This window comes from Geotrypetes seraphini, chromosome 3, assembly GCF_902459505.1.
Source record: "Geotrypetes seraphini chromosome 3, aGeoSer1.1, whole genome shotgun sequence".
In the NCBI taxonomy this organism is placed as follows: Eukaryota; Metazoa; Chordata; class Amphibia; order Gymnophiona; family Dermophiidae; genus Geotrypetes; species Geotrypetes seraphini.
The window spans coordinates 87,839,734-87,863,965 of record NC_047086.1 but is presented as its reverse complement, the minus strand read 5'-3'; the positions used below and the strand labels follow the sequence as shown (position 1 = coordinate 87,863,965).

Sequence of the window (24,232 nt, the reverse complement as noted above, 5' to 3'; positions counted from 1 at the left end):
TATCTGTCCCTGCAAGATGCTATACGTTGGAATGACAACACGTGTGTCAGTTTGAAAGTGGCCCCCACAATATTAGGTGGTAGGGGTTAAGTGAAAGGCGTACTGACAAACGCCAGGTCCCAGGTTCAGTTCCTTCACAGAAGTTTCATTAGGGATAGAATCAAATAAGAAGCACAGCCAGGGGTGTTTGCATAAAGAATATATTATAGAAATAGTCTTACAGAAAAGTAATATTTATAAGCATTACAATTAAGCAGAGAGCATTACACTTAAGCAGAGAGCAAGCAGTCTCACTGCCTTACAGAAGTCAGAGGTAAAGAGGGACATAGAAGCTTGTAGTTCTAGGAAGCTTCGTGTTCCATAGATAAAGGGAAGGATAGACAGAGAGAGGGAGAGCCAAGACAGAACCAGAGTGCCAAGCAAAGAGCCAAGAGACAGTTAGACAGAAAGAGAGAGAGAGAGTGAAGACCCCTCTCCTGATAGCTCCATAGAAAAAGAGAGAGAGAGATCTGTGTGTTGCAGAGAGCAGGCTTTTATACCTTGACTCAATATAGAAACCTGTATGCCCCAGTATCTTTCTGTTTAGAATTTGTAAACTGTTTGAAACAATGGTTAATTTAATTGCTAAGGAGGGTGAGATACCTGTAAGCATGGTGATGGGATTAAGTCTCTGGCTTGATCTGTGCACCATTTTCCTAAGCACCCTCTTAATCAGACATTAACACCTTTTAGCTAGCCATGATTCAATCAGGGCTACTTGAAACTTAAAATATATCAATCAGGGCTACTTAAAACAGTTTCCCTGCACTAAGGGTCTATCTGCCTTCCCATGCCAGGGTCAGATTGATATAATCTCCCAGAGGCCTCTAGGCTGACAACGTGATCTTAAGACTAGAATTTGTGAACATAAGTCAAATCTTAAACGCAATAGGTGTTCTGAGGTCATTGTAGAACATTGTGCAAATCACAAACATATCTTTTCTGACCTCAGAGTATTAGCAATCGATCACGAACCCAAAATCCAGCGTGGAGGGGACAGAGTTAAAAGATTGCAGAGACGAGAATTACGGTGGATCCATGCTTTAAACAGTATGCATCCGTATGGTTTAAATACGGCCCTAGATTGGTCAGTTTTCATTTGATTTTGTTGCTCAACCCTGTAATGTTTGACACTTCCGTGTATTTTTTTGAGACACCTGATTGGTGGTCCCAATACGCATGCGTTGGCGTTCTGTGCTTTTAAGCGCCATTTTTTCAAGCGGGTGTGTGTAACAACAGCCCGGATTGCTATTTGACATAAGTAAGTAAGCTGTGCTAAAAATTGCCGGTTTAATCTTATAACAATTTTTTCATATTATAGACATCGTGTAATTAGTCATTTTGTCTTTATTTCTAGCCCGTTTACCTTTAACTACCCTGAGGAAGCCGCATGAGTGCGGCGAAACGGGTTCCCGTTGGTTGGGATTTACGGGACTCAACGGCTTGCCGATCTTGCCGATATCAGTTACATCATGTTGAAGAGATAAGTGCCAATCTTAGGCCTATTCATGATGTTCTATTTTTGAATTTGTGTTTTTGCAACTTTGCACAACCTATTAGAATTACAGCTAGATATGCACTAGCCACTTTTAGCTAGATTTGCACTAGCCACTTTAAATATTGCTTGCACTTTAGGCTTTTTTGCACAGTATTGAAAAATTGAATGTAAAATTAATACTCCTCTGAGAAAATATTAAAACTAGTTTAGAGTGGTAGTATTTAACAAAAAAATAAAAAAATAATAATATTTTAATAAGTATTAAGTCTTAAACAACAAAAATGAAGGTTTTTTGATCAATGAAAGAAACCACATGCCACAATTCCCTTTTGGACAATAACACTATTATCCTGGGAGTGGCAACTCTGAGATCTTTTTCCTTCATTTAATTAATATTTCCGTTGGAATCAATGGTCAATTGTTTTCAGTTGATTAACCTTGTTTGTGGATCTTTTTGATTATGGTTGATCTGTTCTTCTGCTTTGTACTATTTTGATTCTTTCAATTTCACCCAGTAGTCCTTTCTGTACTCCCCTTTTTGGGTATTTTTATATTTCTTTTGCCTTTATTTTCTCCACAACAAGTTTAGAGAACTATTTTGGTTTCCTTTTTCTCTTATTTTTATTTGTTTTCCTCACATAAAGGTCAGTAACCATTTTTATTGCTCCCTTTCAGCTTAGACCACCGTTTTTCCACTTCCCTTATATCCTCCCATCATAACAGCTCTTTCTTCAGTCCATATGTTTGAAATCTAGGACTTTTGAGTTTTGTGTAGCCGTTATATCAAACCAGTATAACAAACCACTTTAGCTGTTATATAAAACCAGTATAACAGTTTTAAGTTTTGTGGGACTTCAACCTGCTATACTTTACAAACTTCTTGCATGGCACAGCTCATATTTATAGATAAATGAATCATGGGGCAGAACTGAGAGATGTAGCTCTGCAACTATCAAGGCAAGGGCAATAGCTGATAGATTCCCAAGAATATTAGTTGCCTGGGAGGGACTGTTAAGCGGATGATAGTGAGGCCAAAGAGAAATTGGGTGAAGGCTGAACTGGAGGGTTAGAGAGAGAGAGACCCAGGTTATGGTGTTTAGCGAAACAAAGAAGTAGTTGCATTTTTGCTTTACCTGTCAAGGTGGTGGTGGAGGAAAACAATTGACATGATGCTTTGGAAAAGGAAGACTGGTTGCTTCTGCCCGTAATTTGTAGAGGTACTTAAAAGAAATTATGCACTAATGTTCCTTTGCTTGCAGACAGAATAGGAAAAGAGCCTTTGTGAAAACATTTTAAAAAGAGCTACTGATATGGGAGATGTTTCCTTACCCTCCCCTCAAAAAAAAAAAAAAAAAAAAATTCAATGTGGCTAATATTAGCAGGATGGGGAAGGAGAAGCAACTAGGTCTTGGCTGCTGGCTCCTAGATTTAATAAACGTTTTCAAGATCGAATTAAAGTATTTAATTTAAAAATTCTATTCTACTTTTTTTGCTGAAACAAAGTGCAGAGCAGATTACAAATGAAGTACAAGATAGAAAATAAACACTATAGAATATAAAAACAAATTTAAAAGATCCAACTCATCAGTTCTGCATCTCCACTGTATCCTCCATTCCTATTGTGTCATCCCAAGCACAGGGGACATCTGCTTTGGACAGAAAGTACTGGTAAGTCTCAAAAAATGTTGGCTAATTGTGACACTATCACAAGCCTAAAGCATTAACTGTTACTGCTTAGGGGTTAAAGCCAAACTTGACCCTCTGGGATGTTTGGCGTGTGAGCTTATAAATGGGTATTTGGGAGCTTATGGGCTTGTTGATAAGCTTATCATATGGGACAGTAGGATGCAACTGGGGAAGCCTGGTGTTTGATACAACTGACCAAGTTGGACAAAAATAAAATAAGCTACACTTGTAGTTACTAGATTAGACTTTAGCTAAGAAAGGTAACTATAGTTGCATTTCTGTATTTTGTTTTAAAACAGTTTTCATGCTTTGTCAAAATTAAGTTACTGTAAGAGGATTTTAAAAGGTTTTGCTTTTGTAAGATAAGGTTTTATGTTCTTCAGGAATGCTGCTATCTAGTCTAGAGCCCAAAAATATTTCTTCACTTGTTAATATTTTGCAGATTTAGGTTGACAGTCCTTTTGAATATGGAATCTTTTTTGTTTGTTTGTTATATATTTTCAGTAAAGACAGTATAGAAAATGTAATGAACTATAAACCATCTCACTTCCAAAAGGAGGAGCTATTCAAAAGAAATAGGTTTAGTTTAGCAATAGCTAAGGCCCAGATTCACTAACGATAGTGATTCAATCGCTGTTGACCGATTTTTAAACAGCCCACTCCCTCCTACCATCAGCCCCTCTCCTCTCCACCCTCCCCGCAAACAAACAGCAGGAGGGATGTCCACTCCCTAATGCCAGCGGAGGCCCCCTCCCATTCCCCGTACCTTTAAAAGTTGGAAGCAGGAAGAGTACTCAGTCCCTCCTGCTCCTCCGGTCTCATGCGCTGCAATGCGGGCCTTAGGCCTCGCCCCGGTGCCAATCAGGGACTTCTTTAAGAAGGAGTCTAAGGAAGTCCATGATTGGCCAAACAATGGCCAATCAGGGACTTCTTTAGACTCCTCCCAAGGGAGAAGCTTTAGGTGCCTGTGCCAATCAGGGCCTTAGGCCCCTCCCCATGCATCACATAATGCACTGGGGCGGGGCCTAAGGCCTGCACTGCCAAGCAGGAGGGACTGAGCACACCTCCTGTTTCCAACTTTTAAAGATACGGAGAGTGGGGGGGAGTCCGCTGGCAGGAGGGAGTGGGCATCCCTCCTGCCATTTTTTTTTGGGGGGGGAGGAGAGGAGCTGATGGCAGAAGGGAGTGGGCATTCTTCCTACCATATTTTTAAGCGTGGGTCGGGTATTTGGCGGGCGGGCCAAGGGATGTTTGGCTGGCCACAGGTGGGAGGGGGAGAATGGCGCCAAAGGCAGGAGGGACCGGGCATCCCTCCTGCCATTTGTGGGTTGCGGGGGGGCAGGCGTTTTTTTTTACAAGTCTCGGCCTGTCTTTTATTCTTTTTTGGTTTTTATGGGGCAGATATTTTGCATGTGTAACACATGCAAAATATCTGTGGCATGGAAAAAAAATGAAAAAAAAAAAAACAGGCAGACCTATCAAAAAAACGTCAGACCTATCGGTAACACAGTTACCAACAGGTCTGCAACAGTCAGGTTTTAGGATAGTAAAACCCGATTCAAAATAGCCAAGCAATTGTTAGTGAATCAATCGCTTGGCTATTTTGCATGGGATTTTATTAATTTGCATGGGTGGATCGGATCGGAGATTCATCGGACAGTAGTTTAGCGAATCGGGTGGGGAACACGAATGATCACAAAACCAGTTGCGACCATCGTTACAGTTTCAGTAAGTTTAGTGAATCTAGGCCACAGTGTTTTACAAACTCATATAAGTTAGACAGGAATGCAATCAAATTAATAGGGGAAAAAAAAGCAGGAAAAATCAATTGGCAGAGAAAAAAATACATAGAACATAAGCACATACATCAAAGAAGAGAAAGAAGTAGATGCAAGCCATCTCATCCTAGCAGTCCGCACACTCTCTAAAAGCTGACATAAACAAAAGGGTTGTCAAGGTAGTCTTAAATTTTTTGAAATATGATTCCAAATGAAGTGAGGTAAGAAAAGTTGCAAACAAAGGTGCAGTACAATAAAATATACTATATTTTGAGGACAAGTAGGCATAATATTCTCACATGTGGGTAACATCATCCATGGAACCTGTTCTGCAAATTCTTTTCTTTACTTGGACACCAACTTTCCTGCCAATCTTGGGTTTTGCTGGGCTCATGTTTATAAATCCATTATCCATTTCCAGTCGTCAAATTATGCCCGATTGTCCTTGGAGAAAGCAAAGATACTTATCTGTAGCAATTGTGCTCTGAGTATAGCAGGCATATATTCTCACAGCCTGTCCACCTCCCCTAGTTGGCATCGTAGCTTTATTACTAAACTGATGGTCCTGCAAGTCGACATTGAACACCATTAAGCCAACGTTGGGCTGAAGACATGTGAGCAGTATGGGCATTGCCTAAAGATTTAAAGTGACAGTGCACTTGGTAGTGTCTGTACTGGGTTCCGTGGAAGACATCACCCACCTGCTTTCCTTGGAGAACACCTGCCACAGGTAAGTATCATTGCTTTTCAAGTGATGCCTTGCCTTGCATGGGAAACGGGAGGGACATGAAGATGACAGTCATGTAATAGACATAAGAATCTGGCAGGAGAGTAAGGAATAATTGAATAAGAGATAGAAGAAGGAATATTGGTGTATAGTATGTATGTTAACCTGTAACCATATTGTGCTGATTGTATACTACTTATGTTTTAACCTGCAACCTATGTTGTGCATGCTAAGCTGTAAGCCAATCTGAACTTGTTGGGGAGAACTTAGAGTTCTAGTGCTCAGGAAGGCCATGCTAATGCCTTGAGGATCGTTGCTGTGCTGGCGACCTCCTTGTAGTTTTCGTGGTGAGGGGGTCTTCGTAACCGGGTGGGAAGAGCATTGGTGGAACTGGGGGTAAGGAGGGAAGTGGAAGAGGAGATGGTGCACATGGACGGAGGGAAGTGGGAGAGGCGATGATGCACATGGATGGAGAGAAGTGGGAGAGAAGGGAAACCAGGGAAGAGATGGTACACATCGACGGATGGAAGTGGGAAAGAAGAGAAGCCAGGGAAGAGATTGTGCACATGGATGGATGGAAGTGGGAGAGAAAAGAAACCAGGGAAGAGATTACATTACATTAGTGTCTTCTATCAAGCCAATACCTTTCAGTTCTAAGAGGTTTACAACAAGAAATTAGCCTGGGCATTCCCAGGGAGATTACAAGGTTAATAGCTATAGTATGCATCGGGATCTGGGAAGGGTCGATACAGTTTGGTTAGATCATTTGACAAATTTCTTGAATAGTATGGTTTTCAGATCTTTCCTGAATGTTTTGTAGTTGGGCGTCGTGGTCAGCAGTGATCCTCTATTTATACCCTTCTATTCCCCCCTTTCCAGCAGGAAATTGTCCAATCCTTTCTTAAACCCCAATACCGTACTCTGCCCTATTACGTCCTCTGGAAGCGCATTCCAGGTGTCCACCACATGCTGGGTAAAGAAGAACTTCCTAGCATTTATTTTGAATCTGTCCCCTTTCAGCTTTTCCAAATGCCCTCTTGTTCTTTTATTTTTTGAAAGTTTAAAGAATCTGTCCCTCTCTACTCTCTCTATGCCCCTCATGATCTTATAAGTCTCTATCATATCCCCTCTAAGTCTCCTCTTCTCCAGGGAAAAGAGACCCAGTTTCTCCAACCTCTCAGCGTATGAAAGGTTTTTCACCCCTTTTATCAGACGTGTCGCTCTCCTTTGAACCCTCTCGAGTAACGCCATATCCTTCTTAAGGTACGGCGACCAATATTGGACGCAGTATTCCAGATGCGGGCGCACCATCGCCCGATACAACGGCAGGATAACTTCTTTCGTCCTGGTTGTAATACCCTTCTTGATTATACCTAGCATTCTATTTGCTCTCTTAGCGGCTACTGCGCACTGTGCCATCGGCTTCATTGTCATGTCCACCATTACCCCCAAGTCCCTTTCTTGAGTACTCTCATTCACTAACATCCCTCCCATTGTATAGTTGTACCTTAGGTTTCTGCTTCCCAGATGCAATACTTTATATTTCTTAACGTTGAACTTCATCTGCCATCTCGTTGCCCATTCCCCTAGTTTGTTCAAGCCCCTTTGCAATTCTTCGCAGTCCTCTTTAGTCCGAGCTCCACTAAATAGTTTGGTGTCGTCCGCAAATTTTATTATCTCACACTTCGTCCCTGTTTCTAGATCATTTATGAATATATTAAATAGCAGCGGACCAAGCACCGAGACCTGTGGAACACCACACGTGACCCTCCTCCAGTCCGAGTAGTGGCCCTTCACCCCTACCCTCTGTTTCCTACCCGCCAACCAGTTTCTAATCCATCTATGTACGTCTCCGTCCACCCCATGTTTCTTCAGTTTCCAGAGTAGACGTTAAGAGCATAGAAGGAAGAAGATGATCAGAAAAATAAAAATCGCCAGATAAAGGTAGGGGAAATGTTTTTATTTTCAATTTAGTGATCAAAAAATGCATTTCTTTCTGTTTCTCTTGTGGTGTACTGTGTGCAGTCTGGCATATTAGGGTTTCATTTGTGTACAACAGTACTTTTACTTTGTGGGTTTGTATTTGACGCTGGGTTTTTTTCTGTTTTCTGCAAGTGTGGCTAAAGACAGGTGTTCTGGTGGGGATAGAAATCCAGAATGTTTAGTTGGTGTCATGGCCCCAAGTAGGAAGATATTTTTCCGCTCTCCTTCAATTATTTTGGACTCAAAACAGCCACAGCTGAAAAATTAGTGATTATGGCATAATCCCTGACAAATGACACTCGCATACCCAAATTTCTAATCTTGGTTTATATTCTAGTCAATCTTTTTCCTTCCTTTTCTTTTTTAGGGGGGGGGGAGGTTACCTTGGTTTATATTCGCATATATACGGTATGTCTCACAGATTCCCCATTTTTGTAAGGCGGGAAGAGCTACAAAGGAGTGCATTATGCATTATACCTTAAAAATTAGGGCTGCATGTTAATTGTAGTCAATGCTGTAATTAACATGTTAATAATCACAATTTAAAAATTTAATCATGATTAATAATCATGTGCAGTCCACTTTCTGCCATCTACACGCACAATTGGTCTGGCATCTTCATCCTACCGTCCCCCCTTCCACCCAACCCAATATGACTGCTCTCCCTTTCATACCCTGCACCTGAACCCAATGCAGTTGCTCTTCCCATCGTCCTTGTAGCTCACAGCCAGTCTTCCTTTTTAAAAATCCAACCTTCAGCCCTCCAGGCCTTTCCCTCTTACCTAGAATGCCCCTTCTGACACAACTTCCTTTTTTTCAGAAGAGGCAGACTGGGTCAGAGGGAAGGCCTGGATGCTGCATTTCTGTATGGCTGTCACTGGCCTGCAGGGCTGAAGATTGGATTTAAAAGGTAGGCTGGCTGGGAAGGAGGGGTGGTAGAGCAGTCGTGTTGGGTCCTGGGGTAGCAGCATTTTGGGTTGGGAGGAGGAAGGACAAATTCCAGACCAGTTAGGCAAGGGGATTAAGAGAATGGGCAGAGATAAGAAGGGAGTGGGAAATAGAGACAAATACTCCATGGGGGGGGAAGAGAAAGAGTTGTGGATGGGGGTAGAGGAAGAGAAAGAGAAAGAGAGCCCGTTGGTGCTGGAGGAAAAGGGAAAGGACGATATAGGGGGGCCCCCTCCTTTGGGCTCTTGCCCCTTCCAAAGCTACAGTACTTGTTAAAAGGGCTGGTGGGAATGCTGAAGACCTACCAATCAAGGAAATCCACTACCAAAGCTGCCTCTTCAAGGATGTATTAAACACATCCTTTGGGGGACTTGCCATAAGCTTCCTGAGCTTTCTTGGTATCCTGGGGTATATCACCATTCAGCTCCATGTATTTGTGTACTTTCAATTTTACAATCTGTTAATAAACACTCTTTTCCTTGTCATCAGCAGCAGATGAATCCAGAGACAAGTGGGTTGTATCCATCTACCAGCAAGCAGAGATATTAGTATCAAGCTGAACTCTGTCACATACAGGATGGCATACTTGCTGGTAAGCCAATATTCTCTATCTCTGCAGGTAGATGGATGGATTTTTTTTCCTGTTCCTGATTTCTTCATCTGTGCAGCAGGGCCTGCAAGAGCTGGCTCCTGTTTTGGCTTTGCTGCTTTGGTTGAGCGAAGGGATTAGGTTTCCTGGGTGCCTATTGCAGGGTATAGCTGGCGGTGCTAGTTCCTTACTTGTCCCCGGTGGCCCTCATATTTAAATTATCCTGCACTCCTTGTTCCCTTTTCACACACACACACACACATACAAAAAGAAAATCCAGAGGGAGTCACACACACACATACAAAAAGAAAATCCAGAGGGAGTGCAGTGTGCTGGAGGCTAGTTGGAACAACCGACACTGTGTATGTCTTGTGTGCTTGGAGGAGATTTGAGTGCTACATATTTCAGCTGAGGCAGGCACAGTTCTAGCAGCAAAGTGCAGGTACAGTCCATTACTGTCTGTGAAGTAGGAGGGGGGATCCTTTAATTGCATTTTTGGAGGTTTCTGGAGCTAGAATTTGGGTTCCCTATCTCCAAAAACTTCTTTATGAATTTTTCATACTTTTATTTAATCTTCCTGGGCCGTATTTTGGCGCAAAAATGTTGCCACGGTGGCCATATTAGATTTCCTGATTTGAGTTTAAAAGCCTCTATCTGCCTCAAAACTCCTTGATTTTTGGTTAAAATCAGTATAGATGGACTTCTCAGGCTGTTTTGCCCAATTCATGCAAGATTGCCACTGGATGACCGGCTGAAGAGCATCTGTGTTCCACATGCTGCATGGCATGTTGGGGGGAGGGTGGGGGTCAGGTGCACTGGGTTTAGTCTCCTTTGATTCCTCTAAGGTGAGTGAGACTCAGGTGGCTTGTTTTAGAGGATAAGTTCCCTTACAGAGCCCTTGAATAGTGATGTAGCATCTTCAGCACAACACAGATGTGCAGCCGTCTCTGGGCCCATGAACAGACAAGAAGAATCCCTGCAGATGTCTTTAAAGTATTCTGTTCAGGGCTTTGTCCCTGATTTTTTGTTTAAAACTTTATGTTGATCGGGGTCTAGCTACATTGTCTGGGCTTCTGCAGGAGGGTTTGCTCTCACAGAGCACAGTGCCACCTCCGAAGGTTGACCTGCAGGCACCAAAACCCAGTTGGAAAAAGTCTGAGATGACAAAGGTGCGGAATTAACCTTTTACTCCTTCAGGAGAAATCTTAAGTTTTGGGAGATTCAGATTCTCATGCTGGTGCAACTAGAACTCTGTTTGAGCCCTGGACTAAGGGAAGATCCGATGGTGTACCACCTTTTTTAGCTTGGCAATTTTTGTGAGAGGTCATCTCAGACTCCCTGCGGACAGTGAAGATTGAGCCTTTATAGACTTCTATTGCTCAGCACTCTGTCATGAGCAAGCTTAAGCCTCAATCCACTTTTCTTTTTCCTTCACATTCAGTCTTTACAATGAGGCTATCAGAGCATTGAAAGGCTCTAGAGGACCACTTACAGGCTGCCAGAACTATGACAGGTTGGAACCGCTGGCTCCTGATTTTTGGTAGCTGTTTGTCTCGCTTAAGCAGACTCATTGGTAACAGCTTACCAGAGGATCTTCTCTGCCTAGTGACAGTAGAGCAGTTTTTGAGGGATGCAAAACAACTTGAGAGTGGATTTAGTCCTTGAGACACAGTTAGAGGCCTTGGCTGTGGGGGCTGCAGGTGATAGCAGTGGCTTCCTTGGATTGCACACACCTGCCATTCTCTTATGTCAGGCTTCATCAGAGGTGGAGCACGCTTAACCTCAGTTGCTGTTTTCGGGGGTGGATTATGCGGCAAATGCTTTCTGGATTATGCGGCAAATGCTTTCTGTGATGCGTTCAGGTCATGAGATAATTCTCTGCTTTTTTTTTTCTCTGCCTGTAGAATACACTGGAATCAGGGCATGGGCAGGACATTCTGCTTCCAAAGTTACTTTTAGTAATCTACCTTTCAAGGGCTAGATGATCTTATGGCCAGTGAGGCAGATCTTTGCACCCAGTCTTTGCCAAGCAGTAGACCTAATGCCCCGGGGGGGGGGGGGGAAGTCTTGGTGCCTTTCATGGTTCTCAATGGTTTTGTCAGTCCTTAGCAGGTTCATCTCCTTGGAGATCGTTGATGGCTCTTGCCACAGGTGTGGATGCTCTAGGCGAGTACAACACACAGGTTCTCACCCAGCAGCAGCCTCCGTGGAGTTCCAATACTCCCGCCAGATAAGAGGAAGGTCTGGGCGAGGATTTGCTTGGACCACCAGGTGCCTCTGGCATGGTGGTGTCTCAGGGGATGGCACTCTTCCCCATCTTGAATCTTGAGCATAGATCAATCTCGGGGCACTGCGAACGTGCTTTAGCGCTCAAGAGTCAGGCCTTCTCTGAGTGGGCCTTAGTAGTAGAGTGGCCACTTTGACATCGAACTGTCGAGCACACTATTGTCTCTGGATCTCGGGCATAGCTTCAAGTTTAATAAATATTTTGATAAAATTGCAATTTCAAAAATTCAAAGCGATGTACAATAAAATGTGGGGAAAACAATTAAGAACGTAGACATGGACAGACATGACTTATTAGATACAAAAGGGGTGGTAGGAGAACTACAATTGTGATAGGAAAGAAAACCATTAAAGGACAAAACATAAGGACAGGGAGGAGAATAATCAAAGCCTCTTAGAAATCTTACCTGTCAAAAGTATCTTTAAACAAAAAGATTTTTAGAAAGCCTTTGAATTTATCTAATGACTTCTCTTCCTTCAATTATTTTGGCAGTGAATTCCAAGTTTGTGGGGCTACAACTGAAAAAAATAGTATTTCTCCGGTATTAAGGAAGGGACGGACAGGAGGTTTTTGTCATCAGATTGTAATGTTCTTGACTGAGCACAAGGAATGAGCATTCTCTCTAAGAATAGGGGAAATTTACAGATTAATACACTGTAAGTTAATAAGAATATTTTAAATGTAATTCTATGGCTTATTAGTAGCCAATGAGCATGCTTTAGAAGGGGAGTAAAATGATCTAACTTCCTGGACTTGGTGATGATTTTTATTGAGGTATTTTGGATGATTTGTAACGATCTTAATTCCTTAAGTGAAACTCCCTTATAGAGGAAATTGCAATAATCTAATTTGGATATTACTAAGGAGTGTCTGAAGGTGGAGTGAGTGTGTTGCTAATCCTGGCCTTACAGCATGGCTCCATCTCCGGATGTAGAGCCTGATGTGTTGACCAATCCAGCCTGCAAATTTAGCTCCATTTCTAGAGGCAGATTATGGGCTCAGTCATCTCTGGCCTTCAAACGTGGCTTATTTGCTAAGTGTAGAGTAAGCATGCTAACGTTACTGGCCTTTGAGCTTGGCTTCATCACTAATGGTGGAGCGAGTGTGGATGTAGGATATCTTTTTTTTAAAAAAATTTTATTTATACATTTTCAAAACATATTCACAAGTATCGACTCATTACAGAAATACAGAGTAACCTACAAGTATAAGAAGAAAATAGAAGAAAAACAAAAGAAGAAAAGGCTACTTATAACCAATTCACAATAATCATACATAGGATCAAACAATTTAAACTCTTCCTTAGACCCCAAAACAATTTAGGAAAAAAACTGAAAAATAAGAGATAAGGAGATATCATTATAGGCAAAACATCAATATAACGAAAAAGGCCTAGCGTGCCTCAAATACCATCCAACCAACTTAAAGCTGCCCTAAACATCATGAATTAATTTCTTAGTATCCAAAAAATTAGAGTTGTTCCAGTGCAAAAAAGACATATTTTATCCCAGTGTATCCGACCAGACATTCACAGTAATAACTCAAAAAAAAAGTAACTCCCAAATTTTTATCTTCTTGTCTCATATCCTATATAATAAAAGGTTAGTGGCGCATGCGCTTTTAAAAAAGCGTGATTACTGCCGCCGTGGTGTGTGATCCGTGGCCGTGTTCCATTTTAGAACCCGGCCAATGATCACTCTGGCCACTCCCCTCCTCCCGCCCTCACTCACCCTGGAAGCCAGGCAAGCTCTCTTCCTGCCCGCGTCCTCGGCAGGGAACACACCTTGGCCCTCATTCGCCGCCGCCGCCGCCACCACCGCCACTGCTACTGCTGATCCTCCTGTAAAGAGCAGCCTGCGATGGTGGCCGGCTTTATCGAACCTCGCAGGCCGCTGTCCAACTCGGTAGCACGTTCCTTCTGACGCGATCCCGTGCGTCAGAGGGAACGTGCTACCGAGGCTGGAGAGCGGCCTGCGAGGTTCGCTAAAGCCGGCCACCATCGCAGGCTGCTCTTCAGGAGGATCAGCAGCGTAAGAGGAGCCGCCACCGGCACTTTTAAAACTAACCTTCGGCCGCAGCAGGCCAGCCCGTGGGAAGGGAAGGGGGAGGGGCAGAATGGAGCAGGCCAAATCGCATTAAGAGAAGGGAGGGGCCGAACGGAGCAGGACAGCTCACGAAAGAGAAGGGAATTGCTTCACAGGGACCTGGAGGGGAAGGGAAATACGCTGCTGCTTCTGCAAAGGAAAGTGGAGGGGGGAGAACGGAGGGGGGGAAAATGCTGTTACTACTTCACAGGGACCTGGAGGGGAACAGAAATACCGCTGCTGCTTCTGCAAAGGAAAGTGTGGGGGGGGAGGAGAGACAGAAAGAAATACAGACAAAGGAAGCCAGGGAGAGACAGACAGAAATAAAGACAGACAGACAAAGGGTGCCAGGGAGAGAGAGAGAAAAATAGCAGGAGGGAGAGAGACAGAAAGGAAGGAAGAAAGAGACAGGAACAGGGAGAGAGACATAAATAAAGACAGACAGGCATACATTCTAGCACCCGTTAATGTAACGGGCTTAAACACTAGTTCAGGAATAACTTCCTACGCTCTTGCATTGCCTTTGTCACATCGGGAAAGATCCAAACTCTTTGACCATAGAATAAGTTTTGTGAAGAATGATAAAACATTCTCATTACCACATTAAGGTCCTATTCAAATACAAAAAATATAAGCAAAGTATATCGAGAATCTATTTCCTCTCGGGATGGATGTAGGATACTTATGTTGCAGGCAGGCAGCTCAGCTGCTGCTTTCATAGTGGAGCGAGTTTCTGCCTAATTGTACAGGATATTTCCAGCTCTGTACGTGGAGTAGGGCTTGGCCTGGCAATGTTGCAGACCTTTTGGATATAGAGCTCCACTGCTCCTGGTTGCGCTGTAAGGTGTCATGGCGAGCCGGGCCACAGAGCGCCTTCTATGTAATTTCTATTTTTGGATGGAGAGGGTGGCATCACCTGTCACTAATACATGGTTCTATCTCTGAATGTAGATTTTAGCTGTACTTGATAGTACTTCATGGCTCCATTTCTGGGTATAGTGTGGCTTCTCTGATTGGCTCCAGCTCCGGATTTAGAGCACATCTCTGTATGATTATTCTGCATGGATGCACCTCTGGATATAGGGATTGGCTGTTCTGCATGGTTTCCTCTCAGTACATGGGCACTACTCCTCCTGTCTGTTTGGCAGGACACCATCTCTGGAGGTTCAGAGCAGTTTTCACCTATTAGGGATACGCCATCTCTGGAGGTAACCCGCAGCCTGGCTGCCTGGGTCACACAATGCCACCTCAGGAGGCAGATCACAGATGCCCCTACCTGTTTGGCGCTATCTCAGCTGGCCATTGGTAATTACTCCATCAGTAGATGTGGAGCTCAGGGCTACCTGCCTGCTTGGCATGGCTTCTATGGATGTAGAGCAGTGTCTCAAACCTTTTTAGCTCCGGCACATTAAATGGAGCAAATGGTTTTTCACAGCACATTATAATTGAAATTATAAAATTGCAAAACCAACAACCAACAGCTATGTGCTTCACTCAGTTTCTTTAAGCCAACACCACCAGAGTGCCCAACATGGGCTTCTCTCCAACATTCTCAAGAGTAAATTAAACCACAATCTAATTTAGTTTTTGTTGGCCTGATCCTCCAAAAGTGACCTTTTATTCAGTGATTTATCAGTCTAATTACTACGACTATTTATCATTTCTATAGTGCTGAAAGGCGTACGCAGTGCTGTACATTTAACATACAATAGACAGTACATAGAAACATAGAAATAGACGGCAGATAAGGGCCACGGCCCATCTAGTCTGCCCACCCTAATGTCCCTCCCCTACCTTTGCCCTGTGAATAGATCCTATGTGCCGATCCCATTTGGCCTTAAAATCAGGCACGCTGCTGGCCTCAATCACCTGCAATGGAAGACTATTCCAGCGATCAACCACCCTTTCAGTGAAAAAGAATTTCCTGGTGTCACCTCGTAGTTTCCCGCCCCTGATTTTCCACGGATGCCCTCTTGTTGTCGTGGGACCCTTGAAAAAGAAGATATCTTCCTCCGCCTCGATGCGGCCCGTAAGATACTTGAACGTCTCGATCATGTCCCCCCTCTCTCTGCGCTCCTCGAGCGAGTATAGATGTAATTTGTCAAGCCATTCTTCGTATGGGAGATCCTTGAGTCCCGAGACCATCCGGGTGGCCATTCTCTGCACCGACTCCAGTCTCAGCACATCCTTGCGATAATGCGGCCTCCAGAATTGCACACAGTATTCGAGGTGGGGCCTCACCATGGATCTATACAATGGCATAATGACTTCCGCCTTATGGCTGACAAAACCCCTTCGTATGCAACCCATGATTTGTCTTGCCTTGGATGAAGCTTGCTCCACTTGATTGGCAGTCCCTGCTCAGAAGAGCTAACAATCTAATTAGACAGACAACACATCTCAGGGTTGGGGAGATTATGGTATAGGAAATGATACAGTGGGTATAGGTATCTGGCAGCAGTGAGTGGGAGTTCAGAGTTGAAAGCAATTTCAAAAAAAGTAGGCTTTTAGCTTGGATTTGAATACTGCTAGGGATGGAGCATGATGTATTGATTCAGGCAGCCTGTTCCAAACATAGGGTCCAGTAAGAAAGAAAGGACTGGAGTTGGTAATGGAAGAGAAGGGTACAGATAAGAGGGACTTGCCCGATGAACTGAGTTCACGGAGAGGAGCATAGGGGGAGATAAGTGAAGAGAGATATTGGGGGGCTTCAGAGTGAATGCACTTGTAAGTCAGTGAGAAGAGTTTGAACTGTATTCGGAAATGGAGGGGGAGCCAATGAAGTGACTTGAGGAGAGGGGTGTGAGAATAGCTGCTCTCACGGAATATGAGTCGTGCAGCAGCATTTTGAACGGATTGAAGAGGTGAGAGATGGATGTGTGGGAGGCATGAGAGAAGTATGTTGCAGTAGTCTAAGCGTGAGGTGATGAGAACATGTATAATGGTCTTGGTAGTGTGTTGAGAGAGGAGAGGATGGATTTTGGTAATATTATAGAGGAGGAGGTGACAGGTTTTGGCTGTTTGTTGGATCTGAGCAGAGAAGGAAAGAGAGGAGACAAATATCACCCTAAGGTTGCGAGCTGACAAGACAGGGAGGAGGATAGTGTTATCCACAGAAATAGAAAATGGTGAGGGGGGAGGTGAGTTTAGGTGGAAAGATAAAAAGTTCAGTTTTAGCCATATTCAGTTTGAGATGGCAGTGAGACATCCAAGCGGCAATGTCGGACAGGCAGGCTGAGATTCAGGCCTGAATTTCTGTAGAGATATCTAGTGTGGAGGTAGATCTGGGAGTCATCAGCATAGAGGTGATATTGAAAACTATGAGAAAAGATCAGTGTACCAAGAGAGCAGGTATATATGGAAAAGAATAGAGGGCCCAGGATGGAGCCTTGGGGTACGTCAATAGACAGTGGGATGATAGTGGAGGAGGATCCACCATAATCTACATTGAAAGTACGATGAGAAAGATAGGAAGAAAACCAGGAGAGAACAGAACCCTGGAATCCCAGTGAGGACAGCATGTCGAGAAGGAGGTGGTGATCAACAGTGTCGAAGGCAGCAGACAGATCGAGAAGAATGAGGATAGAATCCATTGGATTTGGCCAGGAAGAAGTCGTCAGAGACTTTACTAAGAGCAGTTTATGTAGAATAGATAAGGCAAAAGCCTGCCTTAGTAAAGCTTTACTTCTAACTTTACGCTCTTTCCTGTTTTCTTTAATTGGATCTGCATTTCATATTTGGAAAGATGCCGTTCCGACTATACTTATTAGCCTCTTTTACCTCACCATTCACCTATGCTAGTAGTGGGTTTTTTTTGGGTCTTCCTAACACATGGAATACATTTGGTTCATCCTTCTAAAATGGTATTTTCAAACAGTATCCATATAACATACTAATCTTTAACCTTTGCAAGTCCTTTTCTTTCTACTTCTTTCAATGTTATTATAGTCTATCTTTAAAATTAAAGACAAAAACATCTTCAGCAGTTTTCATTAATGTCCTCCCCTCCAGTGTTTGTGTCAGATTTGACTATGTTATGGCACCACAACAGATACCTCTTATACTAAGTTTTTTGATGCTTGGAGGGCTAGATCTAGAGTACTTCCCCCTCTCCTCATTTAAGGCATCTAGAAACTTTAGCATGCTAGCATATCCCAATGATACATTTACTCAGAGAGAGAGAGAGAATATGTTAAATTATATTCTTTTCACTTCCAAACGCCTTCAGCCACAGGTGGGAGCTGTCAAAGTACCTGGAAACAGCTTTAGCTCTCATGATGGGACGAGTGGTCCCTAACTCATAAGAATAGCCTTACTAGGTTGGACCAATGGTCCATCAAGCCCAGTAGCCCGTTCTCACGGTGGCCAATCCAGGTCACTAGGACCTGGCCAAAACCCAAGGTGTAGCAATATTCCATGCTACCAATACAGGGCACCACAGCATTCAAATAGCTGTATGAGAGCCAAAAGAGGCAGAGGCTGTTTTAACATCATGCACCTACAATTCTATGGCCCAAATTCTCTATAGTGCACCCTAAGTTAGACGGCAGTAGGCACCCTACCTCTGCCTAACTAAATTGTTTTAATTGGTGATAAACGGAGCGGTAATTAACCACTTTGTTTAAAACCAATTAAAATCTAATTTTAAAAAATATATAGGAGCTTGCACACGCCTACAAGTGACAGCATCCAACTTCCATCCAGAGGCGCCTACTGGTGTCTACGTCTAAAGTAGGCATGGTTTATGCTGGAAGTGGATGTAGGCGCCTCTATGGATGCAATTATTGTCAAAAGTACACACCAGAAATGTAGGCCTGTAAACCCTGATCTACATGTCCGATGATTACTTTCGACATGGCTGCAATTCTCTAAACGGTGCCGTCACATGATTGATACTTGATCAGTGCTGCTTTTCTAAGCGGCCACCACTAACAGCGCCATTTAGAGAATCCGGCCCTCTTTGTTTATTTACTGCTCAAAGTTTTATATACTTCTGCTTGGTCTATGTTAGGGCACCAGTCCTGAGTTTTATTTTCAGTTTTCTTTTCTTCACTTAGGGATCCTTTTACTAAGGCGCGCTAGCCGTTTTAGCTAGCACGCCTTAGTAAAAGGACCCATTCATTAAATTCTTGTTTTGCTTGTAAAAAAGCAACATTTGTCTCCATGCATTTTTCAAGCAAGCACTCTCTCTTTACTTATGATCTGAGCTGGATCTAGAACAAAAAAAAGCTTCCAGTGATCGACATCAATTGGATCATTGAAGGACCTTGTGATCAGAAACTGCAAAATGATAAAACTATAACTCATGAGTTGAAGTTTTTATCTTTAACATTATATTATCTCTAAATTTCTGATATCCTGCTGAATCTCCCTCTGCATTAAAAATTTCAAATAATTTCACAGGAGTGAAATAGTCATTTGATTTATGTCTAGCGAACAGAAGTGCCATGTTAGATATTAGATACTAGACTTTTAAAAAACAATTTATTTCAAGATTTAAAAGTACAAAATATGTCAGACCGTGGGGTGGGAAGGAGGGAAGGAAAGGAGGAAAGATGCTAGAACATGGGGGAGGGAGTGGAGACAGAAAGAGAAGGCAGGGACAGAGAAAGAGGGTGAACTCTGGATGGAATGGAGAATGAAGAGATGAGGAAAGCAGAAACCAGAGATGGCAAAAAAAATTTTTGTGTTGGTTTAGAATAAAGTAGTATAGTAGCTGTATTGATAAACATTTATAAAAATTAAATGGAAATAAGATAATCTTTTTATTGGACTAATTTTAATACATTTTTTACTAACTTTTGGAGACCAAAATCCCCTTCCTCAGGCAGTGGAGTACCAAGGGGAGGGGAGGTGGTCCACCCCAGGTGCAGAGGAATGCTCCTCCAATCCCTTTTAATATGGGGAGGGGGGAGGGAAGTAAAAGTGATCAGCCCTGGGTGTTGCATACCCTAGGTACACCACTGTGCATATCATTTGCATAATGATTCTTTCCAGCATCCCTGAGCTATTTTTTGGCAGTGTTGGTTTGTATTGTGAGGCTTTAGCATTCAGCTTTGAGAATCAGCTCCACTGTTAATGGACCTTGTTAGCCACTAGATCCAACTGCACAAAATCTGACTTGCAATAAAATAACATGCTTTAACAACATTAAAGCATGATTATCTAATAACTCATGTCAGCAACTTCCAATGGGAAGTGTTGAGCTGTTTGTACTTGTGATCAAATATCAAAATATTGCAAATGGCTCTTACCAAAATAATATTACTGATTTTGAAATAGTTTTGATTACAGAAAAGACAACTCTGAAAACCCAGACACTAGAAAAGTTAACACTTTAACCATCATCTATTGATGACATTCAGCATTATAATTACCTACAAAGATTCAAGAAAACCGGGTCTACAAATTTTCTGATGCAATTCACTCTAACCAAGCAAAATGTTAAAACACAGTTATTATAAGGATGTATTTATTAGCCATATGTGGTTAGGTTTGTTACAAGCATCAATCACAAAAAGCACAAGATCGATGCAACTTTTCTTTTTTTCCTGACTAACCAAGATGATCGTTACCTTAAACTTTACTACCCAGATTATAATGGTTTGAAATTAACAGATTATATATCAAGTACATAGACCTTTATACACAATCACAGACATACTATCAGTCTTAAAACTGCTCGAAATTAATAATCTATCATTCCCATATCCTCCCAAAACAGATTACAACACAATTCGTTCTATGGTGTATTATTAAAAGATGGAGTACCTGTATAACTCACTTTAAATCCATACCCTAACTTTAAAGATCAGGATGCCTAGATATGCTATACATTTTGTCCAAAACCATAAATAAACTAAATAATTTTATAAAAATAAGTATCCTGAATAGTTAAGTACTGAAAAAAAATCAGACAAAAAAAATATAAAGGTTATATGGTTTGGTCACCAGACTCAAGCAATGGGTTAAAAACATATCAACTAGATTTGTTTGGAGACACCAGAGCCACCACCCCCCATCTCCTGTCACCTGCTGAAAACTGAAAAGAGGTGCACTAGGTGTTGTTCCTTTTCTTCTCAGTACAACATGAGCAAGCAGAGCAAAGCGGCCAACCGGCCTGTTCCTTTCCCACCACGGGAAACCTCTTCCCAGTCTCATCTTCCTCCCCCTCGCAGCCCCCAAAGCTCACCTCTTCGATCGCCGCCACCGTGTTCCTGCACTGGCCCATCCTGCTGGTGAAACTGGAAGCGGTGGGAGCCTTGTAATCCTCATTTGTCTCCGACACGAATTCCGACACGGTGATCAGGTCCGGCATGGTGGGAACGGGCCGCGGACCCGGCCCTCTCCGCCTCTCTCACTCGCTTTAGTCTTCCAATGACAGAGTGAAAACAAAAATAATACTAATTTTTTTTAAAAAACCACAAAACCCTACCTAAAATAAAGTGAAGAGGCTTAAACACAGGAGTCGGCCGCGCTGCTTTCCCGGCGGCGCTCACAGGATACTTGAAGGAAAAGGAGGCGGGGAGGATCAGAAGTTCATAAACTACTGAGAAAGAATGAGAAAGATGGAAGGAAGCGCAGCTACCGGCAGACAAAAGATTTATTGAGATTTTGTATCCGGAAAGGTTTCCATGCTTTAAAAGCTTCCCGCTTGAAAAGAGAGCACAGCCAGTCTTCACACCGTCGCTGATCCTCCCCAAGCCCAGTTGTAAATAATCTCCTTCCCTTTCCCTCTCTGGGCGGTGTTTCGGCGGCTTTGGGATTTTTTTTTTTTTTTTTTTTTCTGAATGAGGAACCGGAGCACGCGCACAATCAATATAATATGAAAAATTGCTTGAAAAGTGGTGGGAAGAGTTCCTTAGGGTGCACGAACTACGCTTGTCCTGCAGTTGCCCGTTAAAAACATTAAAACCCCGAATCGAGGAGGAAGGAGAGAAAACCAAAACTAAAAGCCACAACAGCCAGTCGCGGATACTATTATAAACAACAACCGCGCTCCCGTTGCTTTTTCCTTTCTCCAATACCAGCCTCTACATTGCCGAGAAAAGGGGCTGAACCAACAAGGCAATATATATATATTTTTCTATACAGCGTAGAGGAGACTTTTATACATATAAAAATAATTGGCAACCACAGAGCACCGCACCTCGCGATTAGAACTTCGACCCAGAAGGATAGAGAAGGGCAAACAAGGGGCGTTCTCCAGCGCGCGCAGCTGGCGAGAACAGGCCCTGCTAGGTGTGCGTGCTCGTGCGGCAAGCAGCCGCCCCAGGTGTGCGCGTGAAGCTGACCTGCCGGCTAGTGGGGTTTCTAGTTCTTGCGCGCTCAACCCTTTTCTCTCTTCAGATATCTCTTGACTGGATCAAAGACTCTCTCTATATTAATAATAATAATAAATTCCTTTCATTTCTTTGACAAGTATAAAAGACATAAATACGTTTACTATCTTTTTTTTTCAATGGGAGATAAATAGCCAAACATTTTGCATAGTCAGGAATCTCAATTACTTAAGAAATATATATGTAAATAATTGCAAATATTGGAGGATATTCAATCCAAATATTATATAGGGCTATATTTCAAGTCTCGGTCCTTTCATAATTCACTTTAACAATTTTTTTGTACTTGAATTACTTTGGGGTTACAAGTGTTTTTAGATACTGTAGATATGGGTAAAATGTCATCTTTATACTCATGATCAGATTTACAACTGGTGACACACCTAGGCAAGGAGCTGTCGTTATCTGTTGAAGCAGTAACCAGTACAGCAGAAATGTAGCATAGAGCCATGAACCAACCTGCCTCTTGCAAGTTTGTTCCTGGTAAGCGGAAGCCTGTAAGTGTGGCTCATAAGCTCCACCAAGGCCGCTATCAGGGCAGTACTACCAGTCCTGCATTCAGGGGTCCGGAGCTGACAGGGGGCCCGGGCTCCCCCAGGGTCCTAGGCTACAGTTCTTCAACCGCCGGTCCGCGGACCGGTGCCGGTCCCAGTGGCGTACCTAGGGGGGGGCGGTCCGCCCCAGGTGCACGCCCCAAGGGGGTGCACAGAAGAGAGCTGGACGGGGGGACCCGCGGAGTTAAATACATCTCGAGCCGTGAGGCTCGTCTTCTGTTCCTATCTGCCCTGCCGCTCACATATAGCCGATCGGAAGTGTTCCCCAATGTCAGCGTTGACATCGGAGGGAGGGCTTAAGCAAAGCCTGCCCTCCGACGTCAGCGCTGATGTCGGAGAATACTTCCGGTTGGCTATTTGTGCGCGGCAGGGCAGGCAGGAAACAGGAGACAAGTCTTTCGGCTCGAGCTCCGTTTTGCTGAGAAAGTTGCAAAGATGGGCTGGGAGGCAAACGCGGAACACAAAAGGGGGGAGGGAGTGCGTTTTGGACACAAGGCATGAACTTGGGAGAGAGGAAGGGAGGGAAAGAGATGCTGAGGTGGGGGATGGAATGGGTTTTTGGACACAGAAGGCATGGACTTGGGAGAGAGGAAGGGAGGGAAAGAGATGGTTGTGTACACGGGGAATAGAAGAAAGGAGAATTTTTGGTCATAGGGAGGGAGTGAGGTACAGATAGTGGCATACCAAGGTGGGGGACGGGGGCGGTCCGCCCCGCCCCGGGTTTACGTCCCAAGGGGGTGCACAGCTGGCCACCCTCTAGTGTTCTCCCTAGGCCGGCAAACTGCGGCTCTTTAGCCACTTGAGTGCCACCGCCGCCATCGGGAACAGGCCGGCGCCAAGTTCTCCCTGCTTTTCCCTGTGGGGCCGACCAACTCTCGCCACTCGCGTCAATTCTGACGTCGGAGAGGACTTTCTGGGCCAGCCAATTGCTGCCTGGCTGGCCTAGAACGTCCTCTCCGACGTTAGAATTGACGTCGGGTGGCGAGAGTTGGTCGGCCCCGCGGGGAAGAGAAGCAGGGCGAACTCGGCGCCGGCCTGTTCCCGATGGCAGCAGTGGCAGCCTATTCCCCAGTGGCGGTGGCAGCATTTTCCCAATGCTGGTGGCATAGGAGAGGGCAGGGAGAAAAAAAGAAAGGAGGGGACAGGAAGCCAGAAAGAAAGAAAGGGGGCAGGGGAAACAAAGAAAAATGGGGCACGGAGAGAGAAAGAAAGACAGACATACAGAACGAAAGAGGGTGTGGAGAGAGAAAGAAAGAAGGGGGCAGGGTGAAACAAAGAAAGAAATGGGGCATGGAGAGAGAGAAAAACAGACATACAGAAAGAAAGGGGGTATGGAGAGAGAGAAAAAGAAAGAAGGGGCAGGGTGAAACAAAGAAAAAGTTTGGGGAGGGAATGAGGTCTGGAGGAGAGGAAGCATACAGGAGGCTGAAAGAAATATTGGATGCACAGTCAGAAGAATAAAGTGCAACCAGAGATTGATGAAATTACCAAAGGTAGGAAAAATGATTTTATTTTCAATTTAGTGATCAAAATGTGTCTGCTTTGAGAATTTATATATGCTGTCTATATTTTGCACTATGGCCCCCTTTTACTAAACCGCAATAGCGTTTTTTAGCGTAGGGAGCCTATGAGCGTTGAGAGCAGTGTAGGGCATTCAGCACAGCTCCCTGCGCTAAAAACCGCTATCGCGTTTTAGTAAAAAGGGAGGGGGAATATT

General features: G+C 43.7%; 1 protein-coding gene across 8 annotated transcripts in view; it reads right to left on the bottom strand.

Moving 5' to 3' along the window:
• Positions 1–21,938, bottom strand: part of ASAP2 (ArfGAP with SH3 domain, ankyrin repeat and PH domain 2) — a 317,096-nt gene extending 295,158 nt beyond the window's left edge. For 4 of the 8 annotated variants that reach the window (XM_033936962.1, XM_033936963.1, XM_033936960.1 and 1 more), the window contains exon 1: positions 20,812–21,937. In XM_033936962.1, coding sequence (XP_033792853.1) covers positions 20,812–20,937 — 126 coding nt within the window. In that variant the 5' untranslated portion in view covers positions 20,938–21,937. Of the gene's footprint in view, positions 1–5,300; positions 5,446–20,811 lie in introns of all 8 variants that reach the window. The other 4 variants (XM_033936956.1, XM_033936958.1, XM_033936959.1 and 1 more) reach the window with 3 other exon arrangements.
• Positions 21,939–24,232: the final 2,294 nt, after the last annotated feature.